The 17,198-nt window shown below is 38.5% G+C and overlaps 1 protein-coding gene across 2 annotated transcripts; it reads left to right on the top strand.

The window, feature by feature from the left end:
- Positions 1-1,221: 1,221 nt before the first annotated feature.
- haus1 (HAUS augmin-like complex, subunit 1) lies at positions 1,222-10,799 on the top strand. 2 transcript variants are annotated; one of them, XM_034178314.1, is made up of 9 exons: positions 1,222-1,311; positions 1,409-1,583; positions 2,514-2,649; positions 4,104-4,238; positions 4,374-4,497; positions 6,707-6,772; positions 6,865-6,936; positions 8,886-8,933; positions 9,941-10,799. In XM_034178314.1, exons 1-9 carry the CDS (start codon positions 1,291-1,293, stop codon positions 10,001-10,003), a joined length of 840 nt encoding a protein of 279 aa, XP_034034205.1. In that variant the 5' UTR covers positions 1,222-1,290; the 3' UTR covers positions 10,004-10,799. The 2 variants fall into 2 exon arrangements, with proteins under 2 accessions (XP_034034205.1, XP_034034207.1); XM_034178316.1 differs by lacking the exon at positions 9,941-10,799 and adding an exon at positions 9,006-9,409.
- The last annotated feature ends 6,399 nt before the right edge of the window (positions 10,800-17,198 follow it).

Genomic DNA, 17,198 nt, shown 5'->3' with positions numbered 1-17,198 from the left:
CAAATATCACTCTGTAGTAATCCTATTTTGAACAACTTTGATGGTGTAAAATAAGATTGATGGATCATTTTGCAATGGATACATTTGCTTCTAGCACTTTACTAGTTGTTTTTCAACTATAGCCACGCTCCTCACATTCTTCCCAAGTAACACTCACCAATGTGACTTCTCCAACCAATTTATATTTGATCTGAGTAACTTTATACCAAAGTGTAAAAGTAACGTATTGTTCATTCATGTTGCTATGTACAAAATTAGGAAGTCTCTTCACTTTCTACCTTTATTCAGTGAAATCGCCAAGGCAGATCCGATTTGGCACAAATTTTACACTGGATGGCCTTTCTGATGCAACTCCACATTACATGGAGAATGAGCAGGGGTGGCATTGACCCAGGAACCTTCCACTCTGGTAACAAGAGTGTTTAACTGCTTGGCCTTGTACAAAAATTATTCTGACAATTTTTTTTTCCCCGATTTATTAATGACACAACCTAAAAATGTTTCTGTTAATTTTCTGTAGAGTAACATAAATATTACTTCACATGGATAGGTTTTCTATCTGCTCTTCTTTTGTTAAACAGTAAAAGCATGATTGTGATTGATTATATGACATTTATAAAGGCAAGTACATAGATTCAATTCAATTGCAGTATTTTTATACCAACATCAACAAAAATAAATAAATAAATAACAATGGTAAGAATAAGAGGTCACATATGAGTTAGAATGTATTTAGTAGCATGTGCCGTTTCGTCATTTTGTTTCTGTCCAACTTTTTTCAGATATATTTCATTGCTTTTAAAAGACAGGATGTGTTCTAATAACTGTATATTACATTAGAATTAGTAGGATTTTGATGAAAAGAAAGAGACAGATAGACAGACATTCAGGGTCGCTGTAGTCCCACCAGTGACGCGACGTGAGTTATCTTGATCTCATCTTTGAAAACGACAAGCCTGGGAGGAAATGTGAACGCCGTATTTCTTCATGTCTTGTATGAATTGGTCTTCGGCTTTCACGTTGAGTTTAAGAGCAGTTATTCAACTTTGTTTATGTTTTGTATCTATGTTTTGTATCGATTTTATTTTCAAATTGGAGTTGTTGTCAAAAGTAAGGGGGCGGGGGATGAATACGGGCTCTACCTTCCTATTGGCCATTAACCAGGAAGTTAATGTAGGGGCGCGAAACTAAAGTGGAAGTGTCGGACAGTTGTAGTTAATTTTTTGAAGTTTCTGCAGTAGCTAGTCATTTAAAGAAGTGGATCTTTTTACTCCTGCAGTTTGAGTCGTAATGTGTGAAAAGCTAAAGGAGGTAATGTGCGTGTGTGTGGTAGGCGCATAGGGAGTGTTTTTGTCCTTGAGGTTTCACCCTGTTGTTTTGTTTGTTTATTTGTTTGTTCGCTCCTCAGGTCAACACGTGGCTCAGCACAGTTTTTGGGGATCAGCCTGTGCCACAGTTTGAAGTTACCACCAGGACCGTGGACATTCTGTACCAGCTGGCGCAGTGCAGCGGCGCCCGGTGCAGCAACACGGCCCTGCTCACAGACGACCTCAAACAGAAAGCGTCAGAGTATCAGGCTGACGGTGAGTCGCTTTGACAGCAGTTTAAAAGCTGTTGTTAAGCCACCCTGACAGTTACACAAATTTGATCCCTGCACTGGCACACAGTCTTGTGTGTCAATGAGTAAACTCATTGTAAACTGTGCCAGTGTACAAAGGAAATTTTGAAATGTTTCAAATTTTTGGCACACATAAATTTCGTGCCATTTGCGTGAACTAGTTGTGAACATTGTGCAACCTATTTGCAAACACTGGTGTGTCATTGAGCGCAGGGCCTTGCGCAGCTTGCAACGGTTTATGAAGGGTTTACTCACTGGCAAGATTGCGTGCCAGTGTGGGGATCAAATTTGTGCAAGTGTCAAAGTGGCTTTAGAGGTCTGCCTGGGTACCTGTCTGTCAGTACCCAAGAAGATTATTTTGTGCACTAGATGCAGCAATGTGGCAGTAGGACATGGTCCCTAACCCAGTGCTTCAACACTTTCATGGCCAAAGCCTCTGCCTAATACTGAATAATAATAATAATAATAATAATGAATGATTTGGTTAAACGTAAGTGTGTTAATGTTAAATAAAAGAACCTGAAAGATTGAGCTTTGGGGAGCTCCAAGTTATGCAAATTGGTTACTATCCCGGAAAGGACTAAACAATTTTCAGGCTGAGATTCATATCCAAGTAATTAAGTTCAGGAAAGTTGATTCTTGAGGTTTCTTCCTCAAATCATCAGTTTTTCCTTACCACTGTCACCTGTGTGCTTGCTGTAGGGGTTAAGGTTAGACCTTACTTGCATGATGCACCTTGATGCAGCTTTGTTGTAATTTGGTACTATATAATTTGAATTGAGTAAACTATGTCAAAGGTAGCAACAATGCTGAGGCAAATATCACTCAACTTTAATCTACTGATGTAAAGTGCTGGATTTTTTTTGGTTTGGATTTTTGTTTTTTGACTGTTTAGGTGGTCATCTGCAGGATGTTCTTCTTCAAGGAGTTGGTCTGTCATATGCAAGCTTGCCAAAGCCTACAGCTGACCATTTCAATGCTTTAGTGGCGAGTGCGATGGTACTTGGGGTCAGAGACACCTCACTGTGCAGGTAAACTGTTACTTGTATTTTGTTTTTCAGTAATTTCTTACTTGAAATTAGGGATGGGTATTGAAAACTGTTTCCTGTTAAGAATCGATAAGAAATTATGTGATCCGATGCCCTTATCGGTCCTTCAGTTCACATTATGCCAGAGCGGCTGTTGTTTTTGAAGGTGTCTATCGGGAAAATGAACATTTCTCTACGTTGATTGAAGTAGTGTATCGCAGCGCTGCGACACCCCCCTCAAAGCCATTTAAAGATGTCAATTGTGTGACTCACCTTTGTCCTGATTAAAGTCACTAATGGGACTCATCTTGTTGCGGGCCAGAAACAAGAGTCGCCCTCCTTTCCACACCAGAGTTTTTATTTGTTCCTTATTAACTTTTTGTGGGGCAGTGCACTGAAGTTGCTGTACCTCAGGTAAAAGAAATAATAATGTCATCTGTTTTGTGGGACTAACTGCGCGGCTCCAAACGTTGGAAAGATAGATTCTGGTCAGGAATAAATAACTGCAAAGCGAATAGGCTTTGTAAATCAAATGGCACCTCTTTCTAAACTTTGTACAGACAAAATACAGACTAAAACCGTTTGTTGTTTTTGTTTTGCTCCCCCACCCCCCAAAATGAGACATCCTCTTTTCTTTATGAATTACATTGATCTTGATGTGCAGCGCAGCAGTTTGCGAAACCACAGCTCAGAGGCTATGGAGTTAAATTTGTCTCATTTATACCTGAAAAGAAATGCTTTTGACAAAAACTACAGATTTTGTTTATTTCTATTTATGTCTTGAGATCAAGGATCCATCATGAAAATTCGGTAAGGTATATCTTCTATTATACATTCCAAATCTAAGGCCATCTTTATATTAGGGAGGTTGAGGTTCTCTTATTTAACTTGGGTAACCAACAAAAGTCTCAATGAAGGACTTATTTCCAGAAGGGCCCATGGCACGTGTCTCTCACTCCTCCCCAGCACTGATGTTAAGTGTGCGAGTCGGGAGCGTGGCTGTGATCGGGAAGCGAACCCGAGTCGCTGGCGTCCCAGTCCAATGTGCAAGCTGTTACGCCACCACCTCCCAACTAGGTGGACTCTAGGCACTAGGGTAAGAGTCCATTACCTTAGTTTGTCAGGCTAGTGACTGCCCCCTCTTATACATAGTCATCATTGTATCAGAAAATTACATCAAGGATCCAGTGAACATGTTCAGATTTTATTTTTATTTCTGTCCAGAGAACAAGGATCCAGTGACCAATTTCATATTTATTTACTTTAAGACTCAATAAAATGTTGTTGACATAGAAAATCTGTAAAGCCTACTTTCAGTACACAGAAAATTCATAAGAGGTATTGATAAGGGAATGGATAAAAATTGAATTGATAATGGCATTGATACTGATAAAATCTTATCAATACCCACCCCTACTTGAAATGCTTTTGCATCTGAATTTTTATGGTCTGCATAGCTTTATTCCAGCAGTAAATAACCTGACCAATGAAGTTCTGGAAGCAGAGAAGACATGCAGGACACTTGACAGAGAGCTGCGAACCCTTAGGAAGAGACTTGGTGCCACGCTGATGCTCCGGGGAAGCTTACAAGAGTAAGACAATGGAGACAGGTTAAACACATATGTAACTGTGTCTTATTGCCTATTTCAGTGCATGCAGCAAAAGTAAACCACATTTAAAATAATACTGCTTCCTCTTCATGTATCAACCTTGTTAAACTTTTTCAGGGATATCAGCAAAACTGTTAAAGTTCAGGAAGTGGAAAGTGCTAAAATGGAGGAGAGGCTGCTTAATATGGATTTTGTGAAGGCCAAATCTAAAGAGCTCAATCAGCGAAGAGAGAGAGCAGAGGTTTGTTTCTGTGTTCTACAGCCTGTGAATGTTACTGTTCGTTACGCATTTCGAAATTCTAGGTGAAAACTAGAAATTCTGTGGACCACAGACTGGTTCATTGGGTACATCTCACAGAGAAAGTATGATTCCAGATACAGACTTCTGTGAGATACGCCACAGAAATCTGTATCTAGAATCATGAAATGCGTCAAAGAAGTCTAAAACGAGCCATTTCAGGCCTAAATTTTATGGACGGCAAGATAAAGTCTGTATGCAAAATCTCAGAATTGTAAGACTTTGAGGGTGTTTAACATGAAGCCTGAAACTGATGAAAACGTAAGATAAAACAGGTTTTGTATATAATGATCAGTTTTAATAATTATGTTACTCGATCACAGCTTTACTGTGGAGTCCTCACGCTGAAAGTTAAATTCTTTAATGAAAAACACCTGAATGAATCAAAGCTTTAAAATTAAGTTATTAACTGCCTTAACACAGCATGCACAGCAAGTGGCTCTGTGGGGTAGGAGTTGGGCTGCTACTACAGTCAGGTTCATGAATATTTGGAGAGGAACACAATTTTTGTAATGTTGTCTCTGGACACAACATCACAACTGAGATAAAACGAAACAATCAAGATCTTTCAATAAATTAAATTATTCTTACCACTGCACTCATAAACATTAATTTTGTTTTTTTGTGTAATACAAACAGTATGGTACTGGAGGGTAAATCTGTCTGAAATGGGCGGTTCTCAAAAACTGAATGGCTTTGCAAGAAGGAGACTAGTGAGGGGAGCCACCAAGACACACCACTGCTAAACAGTTATAGACTTCTGTGTTTTATTTAAACTGGTATTCAGAAACAAAATGCCAAAAGTCACAGTTCAAATAGTTATGGGCCTCAGTGTTTGTAGACCTGGTCTTGGTTCTGGGTGTGGGTTTCATTATACCTGTCTGTGCCCTTGTCGAAGGCACGATCTGCATTATTCTAGTTCATCCAGCTATAAATGGGTACCAGCCTTGACTGGGGAAGTAACCTGTGATGGAGTGGCATCCCACATGGCGGGGGTCATGGATTCTCATATTCATCATTCTGTGGTACCTGGAAATAAGCACTGGCCTGTTGGTCCTCAGGGCCCTTCTAGGATTTACTTCTTCTTAATAAAATATGGGGCATCTGTAAGTTTTTAGTTTGCTCATGCTTTGGGATTTGTTTCTATGACCATGGCAAACTGAGAACATCTAGTTTAATATAATGTATGTTGATTTTAAAAAGTACTCAACCTCAAAAAGGTGCTGTGGTGATGTCAGTGACTTTCTAAAAAGATGTGTGTGGCAGTTGCTTGATGGAGGCAGCTGCATATACTCTGTCAATTAGCTGTAAAAAGATGCTACCATCCACAGAAACACAATCATTACATGAACACGTGGGCAGTACGGTGGCTTAGTGGTTAGCACTGTTGCCTCACAGCTAGAAGGTCATGTTTCATTTCCCACCTGTGGCCTTTCTGTGTGGAGTTTGCATGTTCTCTCCGTGTTTGTGTGGGTTTCCTCCGGGTGCTCCTGTTTCCTCCCATATCCAAAGACATGCAGGTTAGGTGGATTGGAATCTTTAAATTATCTGTGGGTGTGTATGTGTTTGTTTGTCTGTTTGTGGCCCTGTGACAGACTGGCGTCCTGTCCTGGGTGTACCCCACCTCACGCTCTATGGCTGCTGGGATAGGCTCCAGCCCCAACCCCCATGGCCCTTGATTGGAGTAAGCCAGTATAGTGAATGAATGAATCATTTTAATATCTGTGCGCATGCCGACCGCATCGTGACTTTATGGCCGTGTCCTGGATTTGAAGTCCCCTTGATGTGTGAGAGGGAGGACTGATGCAATCCTCACCAGCTTATACTGCATTGAGTGAGTTCAAAGAGGAGAGTGACTTTAGTCTGTTGTAAATGTCGTATGTAATTGCTAATTACTCCTGATGTCAGAATGTTCTGCCATGCTACAAATTGTCCTGTCAAGTTTTGTTCAGAATGTCAGATGGGGGTTTGAGCCGTAATGTGAGTGCGGTGTTGCTCTGTTTCAGAGTAAAGAGAAGCTGCAGACAGATGCAACAGTTACACCCTTCTTATCATTGTCAGGAGGCAACAGATATGTTAAACGTAACCAGAGTAGCAGCTGTGACGCAGCGTGACTCTGTGCTGTTTACGCTCTGTTTTATTAATCCTGCAGGATCAGCTTTTATCCCGGAGCATGGACAAGTCTCTGACTCACCAGGCCATTGTACAGCTCTCTGGGGTAATTTTAACTTTTGCATCTGCAGCACAGGAACAAAACTTTTTTTTTTTTCTTTAGGGGTTTGAAATGTATCATTCTGTTTGTGTCTACAGGAAGTCGCTGCACTCAAGCAAGAAATAATTCCTCTGAAAAAGAAACTGGAGCCATACTTGGATTTAAGCCCAGTATGTGTTTGCAGTTTGTCACTTGATATTTTATCCTTGTGTGGTGTGTTTTGCTGTTGTTGTTTTGTTTATTAGTGGCGTTGCTTGAGATTTTTATGTCTATTGGGAATGCGTCACCATGTCCTTTTGCATATTGTGCTTTATTCCACCTGTGCAGCACTGATTGAGTACATACCTTTGCTCATCTGCTGCTTTTCTGTCCTTGACTGAGTTGAAATGGAGTTGGGGCACTGTATTGTCAAAGTAAAAATAATATGGATGCCAGTGGGACAAGTTTATTCCTTAAAAATCAACCTCTCATTATAATAAACACTGAGCCAAAGTATTTCTCTGCCAAATTAAATTAAAATCTGTTTGGGTCTTTAAACTATCAAATAAATGGAGCCTAAAATATTACTTTCTTTGTGGAAGGTAATCTGAGCTGCAAAATATGAACACTTTGAGAATCAGGCCAGCTAATAGATAGCTAAGTTATAATAATAATAATAAATTACATCCACCAAAGCTGTAATAAAATCATTGGCATTTATTTATTTGTCTGTCTGTTAGCAGGATTGTGTCAAAACTACTGTATGACTTTTGATGAAATTATCACCACAGATAGATATTAGTCCATGGAAGACTACAGAATTTCTGAGGTGATCCTGATTCTGGATCAAGTTTCACTTTATATAGGCTTTGAAGGATTACATCAAAACTATTTCAAGGATTCTCACCAAATTTGCACCGCAGACACATTGGGCAGCGCAGTCTTGTTTGAGGGCGAGCACTAAAGCGGTAACACATGATGTAATTTCAGTGCTTCCGGAGTAAAAAAAACACGCCATTTTCTCTTGAGTTTTTGGCAAATTACACACAAAGTGAAAATGCAAAGAAAGTGACGATGCGGTGGGAAAATGGACATGTGTTGTTTGTTTATGACCCGGAGCACAAACGCATCAAGGCGGTTTTGCAAGCAAGAGAACGCAGCTACTCTGGTTAGCTGTGTAGGCTAACAATTACCGACTCGACATCTCCCATTTGCCTCGTCTTCCCTTCTCCACGGGGATCCCAAAAAAAAAAAAAAACCCACAATTCGTGACTGCTTTGGTGACTGCAGCCGAAAACAAAACAGTACACCATTTTTCTGTGTGAAGTTATGCTGTGTGTGTATATAAGTGGTCAGATCCCACGATATCACGTAGGGTTCAAAAGAGACTGCAGTGCAATAATTACACCATGGACGACTCAATTAAATTGGAAGTCATCAAGTTTAATTTTATAGGCTTTTAAGGATTATGTCAAAACTCTCCAATTTTTTTGCAGCACAGATAAATATCAGGGCATGTTAGACTCCACTGAATTTTCTTTAAGAAAGTTGATGACCTGCTAGGCTACATTCATCAACTTTCTCAAAGAATTGCACCAGAGTGATAACGCTTTGTCACGTCTTTAAAAAATTTGATGCTTTCTTGCCATGTTAGAGAGAGAAAATATGCTTTGCAAGCTTTACGCAGGTAGGTGTGTGTGTGTGTGTTAGCTAACAGCATAGCATTTGCTAACCTGCCACACATGAACCACACTCAGTTTGTTGCTTTCTTTGCACTCCTTCCTATGCTGTTGCGTTTTAAGTGTTCTTAAAATTATTTTATTAGAACATTCTCTTTTTTTTTTTTTTTTAGTGATCAGTGTAATTGATTATGCTGAGTAATCATTTCGCCTGTAAAGTTGAAGTCGTCTTTGCTGTTTTTGTTTGTTTTTAAATAAATTAAAAGTTGCTTCCATTTCATTTTACTTTAGAAAAGTGTATTTAGCGGTTCTAATTAACTGGATTTCAGAAATGCTTAAACTCTCCAATCCGCTAAAGTTACTGCTGTCTGTTATTCTTTTAATTGTATAATATTGTGAAAGGGGATATATAGAATTTTTTTTAAACTTACATAAACCTTTTGTATTTTAAACCACAACAGAGCCCGTCTCTTGCTCAAGTTAAAATAGAAGAGGCAAAAAGAGAGCTGGTGAGTATATTTGTTAATGTGGAGTTGATTTTTGTTCATTTTATTATTAATATTTTCATTTTTCTGTTGCAGGCTGTAATTGATTCCCAACTTGAGATGAATGTAGATTTCAAATGAGGATTTCATTTTTCTTTTCTGTGAATGTTTACTATATTAAACTGTCCTTTTTTGTGTGTGTGCACACTAAATGTGAGGCCACTGAATATTTCTTTCCATACCTGTGGAATTTGCTTTGAAATGTGCACCAGAACAAAGCCAGCCACTTAATTAGGTACACCTTGCTAGGAACAGGTTAGACTTTGTTCTGTCGTCAGAACTGGGTTCATTCTTTGTGGCACAGATTGAACGAGGTACTCGAAACATTCCTCAGAGATTTTTGTCCATGTTGACATAATACCGTAACACAGTCATCACACCACCACCAGCCTGAATTCTTGACACAATAAAGGGGACAGATGCATGTTTTCACTGTTTACGCTAAATTCACACCCAATCATCTGAACATTGCAGCAGAACTCTGACTGTAACATTTTTCCTGATCTTCCATTGTCTCATTTTGGGCGAGCCTCAGAGTTGTGTTCTTGCAGTGTGGTGGAACAAAGAGTCAGACCCTTTTAGCTTGTATACATTTCGATTAACATTTCTAAAACTGTCCTTTTGAAGTCACAGTAAAAAAATCTTTACATCAGAATCAAAATGTCAAAGCCAAAAGAAAGAAATGCACAAATGTGTCCCCATCAGTATAACTATAACACAACTCCATCATGTTTAGAGCCACTTTTCTTCAGAAAAGTGAGCATGATGGACACAAATATATTTTTTTCTAATAGGTGTGTGTGTGTATAATAAATGTCCAAAATGAAAATATGTCATCTCACATTAAGTGAAAATGCTGTCCGTGACTGTGTACATCTTTTGAGTGATTTCGATAACACTGCCTACTACATATAAAGCATCATTCATAAATTCATTCCATTTACACTTTTTTTTTTCTTTTTTTTTTGTAGAGCTGCCCATGTTTAGAAGACTCCCATACAAGTACATTACTAATGTTCACTTTTATGCCATAAATAACTAATGGAGGGGGATTTGTTTTATGACGTAGTAAGACTAGTGTACAGTCAGTTTTATCAAACACAGAAATAAACACATGGATTGATAAATTGTTCTACTGTGCAGTGCACAGCTGGAGCAAACGTTCACATCATGCCCGTGTGGTCTGTCTAGCCACCTTATTGCTGAGGGCGCTGCTGTAGAAGCGATTGAGTGCAACTTCCTGTTAGACACTGGAAGTAGCAGTGAGTCATTGTTTTCTAGCGGGTTTCGTAACAAAATAAGATTTGTAAAATAAAAGCACTTACCAAGTCAGCTGGATGTCTTCTATTTTCAAATTTAAAAAATAAATAAATAAAAAACGATTATTGACCAAGCAAGTGAGGTTAATAATTTGGCTATTATATATAAAAAAGCAAACTTACAGTATCACCCGAATATGCTGCTGTCAGTGTTGGGCTCGTTTGCTTTCTTCACCTACGCAAGCTTAACAGATGTCGTTAGTTGGTAAGCTTTCAATCTGTGTATTTTTTCTGATTCTGTATAGGTATTTATGAAGTACCTTCATGTTCAACTTGGTTTTTCTAATTGTGTTTTTAGCTTCCTGGTTTGTAACGAAAATAAGCATTGCAGCCCAATTGTCATGATAATCGGACCGACATGGGAAAATATCCGACAAGTAATCACCCAATCAGAGTGTGTGTAGCGTTGCACCCATATAATAAAAGAATATAATCCATCGGAGACTGAAGAGCTGACATCCGCATCATTAAAATCCACAGCTCCTCTTGGATCCTCTGGGAGTTCCACATGAAAAAAAATAACTACACCTTGATTTGTTTTTATGAAAGACTGAATAAAAATGAATTGAGAAGGCTGTTTTGAGTTTATGAGCATTTCTTTCCATTTTCTGTTAAGAATTCCGGACTGACAGGCTGAAAGACACATATATACATATACACACACACACACACAGTGCCTCACTGTGCTGGAAAAAAAGACAACAGACAAGCATTGACCATGCATTGTTCTACAGCCTGTAGGATTAGCTGTTAGTGAAAGATCACCTCAAGGAAAAATGAAAACTTGAGCAAAGAAACTATTTCCTGGGAGTGGTTGAATGAAGTCTTTGACATTCTGTCGCTGACAATAGAAATAATTAATGGAAACTGACTTGGATGTACCACTGTGTTAGAGGACCCTACAACCCCTGGCAAAAATTATATAATCACCGGCCTCGGAGGATGTTAATTCAGTTGTTTAATTTTGTAGAAAAAAGTCATTTCAAATGGCAACTTTCTGGCTATAAGAAATCAAGAAAAAAATTGTGGCAGTCAGTAACGGTTACTTTTTTAGACCAAGCAGAGGGGAAAAAAATATGGACTCACTCAATTCTGAGGAATAAATTATGGAATCACCCTGTAAATTTTCATCCCCAAAACTAACACCTGCATCAAATCAGATCTGCTCGTTAGTCTGCATCTAAAAAGGAGTGATCACACCTTGGAGAGCTGTTGCACCAAGTGGACTGACATGAATCATGGCTCCAACACGAGAGATGTCAACTGAAACAAAGGAGAGGATTATCAAACTCTTAAAAGAGGGTAAATCATCACGCAATGTTGCAAAAGATGTTGGTTGTTCACAGTCAGCTGTGTCTAAACTCTGGACCAAATATAAACAACATGGGAAGGTTAAAGGCAAACATACTGGTAGACCAAGGAAGACATCAAAGCGTCAAGACAGAAAACTTAAAGCAATATGTCTCAAAAATGCACAACAAAACAAATGAGGAACGAATGGGAGGAAACTGGAGTCAACGTCTGTGACCGAACTATAAGAAACCACCTAAAGGAAATGGGTTTTACATACAGAAAAGCTAAAAGAAAGCCATCATTAACACCTAAACAGAAAAAAACAAGGTTACAATGGGCTAAGGAAAAGCAATTGTGGACTGTGGATGACTGGATGAAAGTCATATTCAGTGATGAATCTCGAATCTGCATTGGGCAAGGTGATGATGCTGGAACTTTTGTTTGGTGCCGTTGAGATTTATAAAGATGACTGCCTGAAGAGAACATGTAAATTTCCACAGTCACTGATGATATGGGGCTGCATGTCAGGTAAAGGCACTGGGGAGATGGCTGTCATTACATCATCAATAAATGCACAAGTTTACGTTGATATTTTGGACACTTTTCTTATCCCATCAATTGAAAGGATGTTTGGGGATGATGAAATCATTTTTCAAGATGATAATACATCTTGCCATAGAGCAAAAACTGAAAACATTCCTTGCAAAAAGACACAGGGTCAATGTCATGGCCTGCAAATAGTCCGGATCTTAATCCAATTGAAAATCTTTGGTGGAAGTTGAAGAAAATGGTCCATGACAAGGCTCCAACCTGCAAAGCTGATCTGGCAACAGCAATCAGAGAAAGTTGGAGCCAGATTGATGAAGAGTACTGATTGTCACTCATTAAGTCCATGCCTCAGAGACTGCAAGCTGTTATAAAAGCCAGAGGTGGTGCAACAAAATACTAGTGATGTGTTGGAGCGTTCTTTTGTTTTTCATGATTCCATAATTTTTTCCTCAGAATTGAGTGATTCCATATTTTTTTCCCCTCTGCTTGGTCTAAAAAAGTAACCGTAACTGTCTGCCACAATTATTTTTCCTGATTTCTTATAGTGTTTCTTAAAGCCAGAAAGTTGCCATTTGAAATGACTTTAGTTTTGTGTCATGTCTGTGATCTGCTTTTTTTTTTCTACAAAATTAAACAACTGAATGAACATCCTCCGAGGCTGGTGATTCCATAATTTTTGCCATGGCACTGTGTATGTCTGGATTTGGCTGTTCACAAAAATTATAACTGCAAGTGAGGGACAATCACTTCTGATGAACCTGAAGAAGTAGCATTCTTCTGTGATGGTGACTGGACAAACTGACCTTTGTTGCAGCATCACCAATCACAGCTTCATGGTGGAGTGGAACAAAAAGAGTTTTATTTAAGAAAAAAACTAGTCAAATCTAGGCTTGGGGCTTGAAATTTAGGCTTCCTTGTATCAAACATCCTGAAAATTCACATAATCTTTAAGAAAATGCTTCTTTACAATGTTTTGAGTTAGCTGTCCTTAATTTGCTGTATTGAAAAAAATGTTTTGACTTCACCTCCAGCCATTTCAGGGGAACTCTGAAATAGTGGGACAGCATAGCAAAATAATGGTGCATTCTGTGATTAAAAACATCAAATTTGGCACACATATTCTAAATTAACTGTTTTCAGGTATGGGGCCATCCTGGAGCCCACCTCTAATGAGCTACAGCGGTCAAAAACTTAAAAAGCTCCAACCATGTTGGAAACTATACCGCATTATTTGTGTGATCATAACGATTCCAAAAAGGTATAGTTTGGACTATCTATGACTGAATGTTCTGGAGTTATGGGGTAAAAACAGCAAAAATGGTGACAAAGGTCAATTTCAGTTTGTACAGGGGTGAAAACTTAAAGTTCCTTCAATTTTGGTAAAAAGTGATGCAAATTATTGGTTGAGCTAATAGGATTAATAAATGGAATATTTTTGACTTGAATCTTTGGTGCCCAAAGTAAAGGTCAAACAAGGTCAATGTCCATTGGATTCTATGACATATGTTACCCCATAACATGATAACTAAGCATGACAGATGGTGCAAAGTTTAACATTTATTAATATTATTAGCCAATAATGTGCATTACGTTTTACCAAAATTAAAGGAACCTTAACTTTTGCCCCTGTACAAACTGAAACTGACCTTTGTCACCATTTTCACTGTTTTTACCTCATAACTCCAAAACATTCAGTCATAGATAGTCCAAACTATACCTTTTTGGAATCATTATGATCAGACAAATGTGGTATAATTTTCAACAAGATTGGAGCTTTTTTTAAAATTTGACCCCTGTGTAATTCTTTATTGACCCATGTGGCTCATTAGAGGTCAGCTCCAGGATGGCCCCATATCTGAAAATAAACATTAGTTGATTTAGAATATGAGTGCCAAATTCTATGCTTTTATCACAAAATGCACACTTGTTATAGAAGTTTTAGCTGAGCTGCACCACTAAAACAATATTTGAAACATGGTTCTTTAAAAGAATGAAAAGCAGTACTTTAAGTTAACTCTCACTAATTTGCAGTGCAGACAAAAAGTTTTGGCAACATCTCCTGCAACGCACTTTATTTAATTTCACTTTTGTTGTATATTTTGTCTTGAATATACCCACATCCCAGTTGTCATAGTTCTCCTTCTCTGTTACTAGCATCTTATCTGAGGGTTGGAGCCCACGTCTATGGGAATTACATCGGCAAAGCTGCCTTTGGGATTGGTCTGAATTCACCATAAACTCAGTACATCATCCTTACAAGCTCTTTTTAATTTGGTGAGGTATGAGATTATATAGCATTTATTCTTTTTGAGTTATTATTTATAAGCTGACCAGGATGGACTAACCACTCATCTACATTTTTGCTGTCCAAGCCCTAAACGGGGCAGGGAATTTACTCAAATCAAACATTATTTCTATACTTTCTACTCCTGGCAGTGTGTTTAAGAGTGAGGTCTGAGTATTCTATCACCCTTTTGTAAACATGTAAACAGAAATGGCACTTTTTTGTCTTCAACACCATCATAATAGTTTCCTAAAGAAAGATTTTTAAAAAGGTTTATTTGGCAAATTTGAAAGAATCTCAAAAAAATTCCTTTGCATGATGAGACGTTTTGGTGCCTGTTTCCATTTACTGTGTCCTATATTCCTGGTTGGAGGTAAAGAATGTAATTAATGTCATTAATCACTTCTGTAGCATTACTGGAGTGTGGAATAGTTTCAAGTAGGGCCAGAAAGCACTTTATTAAACTGTTTTAAGATATTTATAATTCTGAACCCATTCCTCTGCTGTTCATGCAGGAATCCATTAGTGTTAACACGTACATCTTTAGACCATTTGGTCTCTTCAGTAAAAGAAACTTGATTCAAATTCCATGGGCTTTGGAGGGACAACGGCATCTGAAAGAGGTTTTGGAACGGCCCCCTGCCTTCCTGAAGCTAATAATACAGAATAGAAGCAAGTAGGGGGCCTGTGTTACCCACTTTATATGCAAAAATCTCACTTCTCAGTGTCAGTCTCCACCGTGGAGACACAGACACGATTCTGTTGTAGATCTGGACGTTGACATGTTGATTGACTGGTTATACGTGGACGTGGGCTGAGGGACAAATCGACCCTTTGCTCATTCAATAAAAAATTAATAGACATTTTTGCAAGGAAAATACAAAGCTTAACAGCTATAAAAGTAAATAAAACAGATGTAATTACTTATCTCATCTTTGATGTGTAGTAGCCAGCTTCCAGGAACTAGTCTCATCCCACACATTTACTGTAGATCTTTTTTGGGGGTTTATATGGATTTGCAATGCAATCATAACACTGCCCCCCCCCCCCCAATTCTGTATTGAGAATGTGTGTCAGTGTTGCTGAAATATTTTTAATTCTTTCTTTAATTCTATTTTTAATTTTTGAAGTATTATTCCAGTTCATGAATGCTACCAGTTGCTGAGGTGAAAACTGCGTATTGACAATTTTTTTTTTTTTTACTGTAAGCTTTTCTCGTGCGATAAATATGAGCAGGTTTTAACGATAAGATCAATTACATCTGTATTTATAATTAGTGGTCTTGGTGACAGCTTTAATGTGAAGACCAAGCCGTACTGAATCAGGTAGATTTCTGATAGAAGTGGGCGGATCGATCCTAATATCGATACCAACGCTGGTATTGATATTGAACGATCCTCATGTAAAAAGATCGATACTAAAGCTTTTTTTCTCTCCCGCACGCACTGACTGCTGTGCATGCAGATTCATCAAAGTCTACTCTCTGTCTGTAAGAACAGCGCACCCTTGTATTGTGGTTTGTCAGCCCTCGACCTCAGGAGATTTTAAGTTGTGTTGAGTGATATTTTTTAAACAAAAACGTTGATTGTGATAATAAAGTAGTTTGTTGTCACATACAATGTTTGGCAAAATTCTATCCTAGGTCTTTTGGATCCTTTGGATCTATGAAGCTTAAATATGAAAAAGTATCGGTATCGATATCGGCGATACTAGGCCTGTATTTACTTGGTATCGGATCAATACCAAAATTCCCAGTATCGCCCACCTCTAGTTTCTGAGGTGGGGGGGGGGGGGGGGGTTAACCATTTTCACTTGTTAGCGCGATATCTCAAGACACCGACACCAGTCGATTATGGTGACCTTGGGGTCAATTTCAAGGTCACAGTGAGATATTCAAGATATTGTCATGGCCGCCTGTGTTAGTGATATTTCAAGAACCAGTTGACCAATTTCATTCATATTTAGCATAAGTGTGTACTTGGGTGATCCCCCCAACACTTTGTATTACTGATTTGTGGGGACCGGGGTGATATGTCATCTCCTGATGACTTGTTTAAATAATGTATTTGAACATTTCTTTCAATATAAATTGTTTCACAACCACTTTCAATACAAAAACAAACAGAACACAGTAAATAAAACACAAAAGAATATGTATAAGTTAAACATTGGTTTTCTGTTCCTGCTTACTCCATTCAATAGCCACGGTCATAGGGCAAAAGACGTGGTACACCCTGGACAGGACAGTCTATCACAGGGCCACAGTCAGACTCACACCTACAGTCAATTTAAAGTCACTAATTCACTTATGACCTGCATGTTTATGGAAGTGGGTGGAAGCACCTGGTGGGAACCCACTCGAACATGGGGAGAACATGCAAACTCCACACACAAACCTTGACCACTTACTGTTTTCTTGAAAACTTATATGGCTGTATAGTCTTGTCAGCTGGAGACTGCTGTCAAAAGTACCAGCTAGTGCCCCAACAAAGAATGTAGTGAGAACATCTGAAGATGACCGCCAACAGGACATTCATGTGATCACTTCACAAAGCTACATTAGACCCCATTCAGAGTCAGGCTGATTACACTCAAAGAACTGATGCATTGGATGAACTCAATTCAATTATGAGCAGGATTTGCATCTAATAAATATATGTAGCCCAAACTCAAATAAAGCACATTCATGCAAGAATAATTTAATTTAATTTAATTTACATATATTTATTATATGGAAATCTTGCCCATAATTGAATTGAGTTCATCCAATGAGTCATTTGTGTG

The sequence above is a fragment of the Thalassophryne amazonica genome, chromosome 9, assembly GCF_902500255.1.
Source record: "Thalassophryne amazonica chromosome 9, fThaAma1.1, whole genome shotgun sequence".
NCBI classification, from domain to species: Eukaryota; Metazoa; Chordata; class Actinopteri; order Batrachoidiformes; family Batrachoididae; genus Thalassophryne; species Thalassophryne amazonica.
The sequence above is the reverse complement of the archived record's forward strand: the minus strand, read 5'-3'. Positions and strand labels throughout refer to the sequence as shown.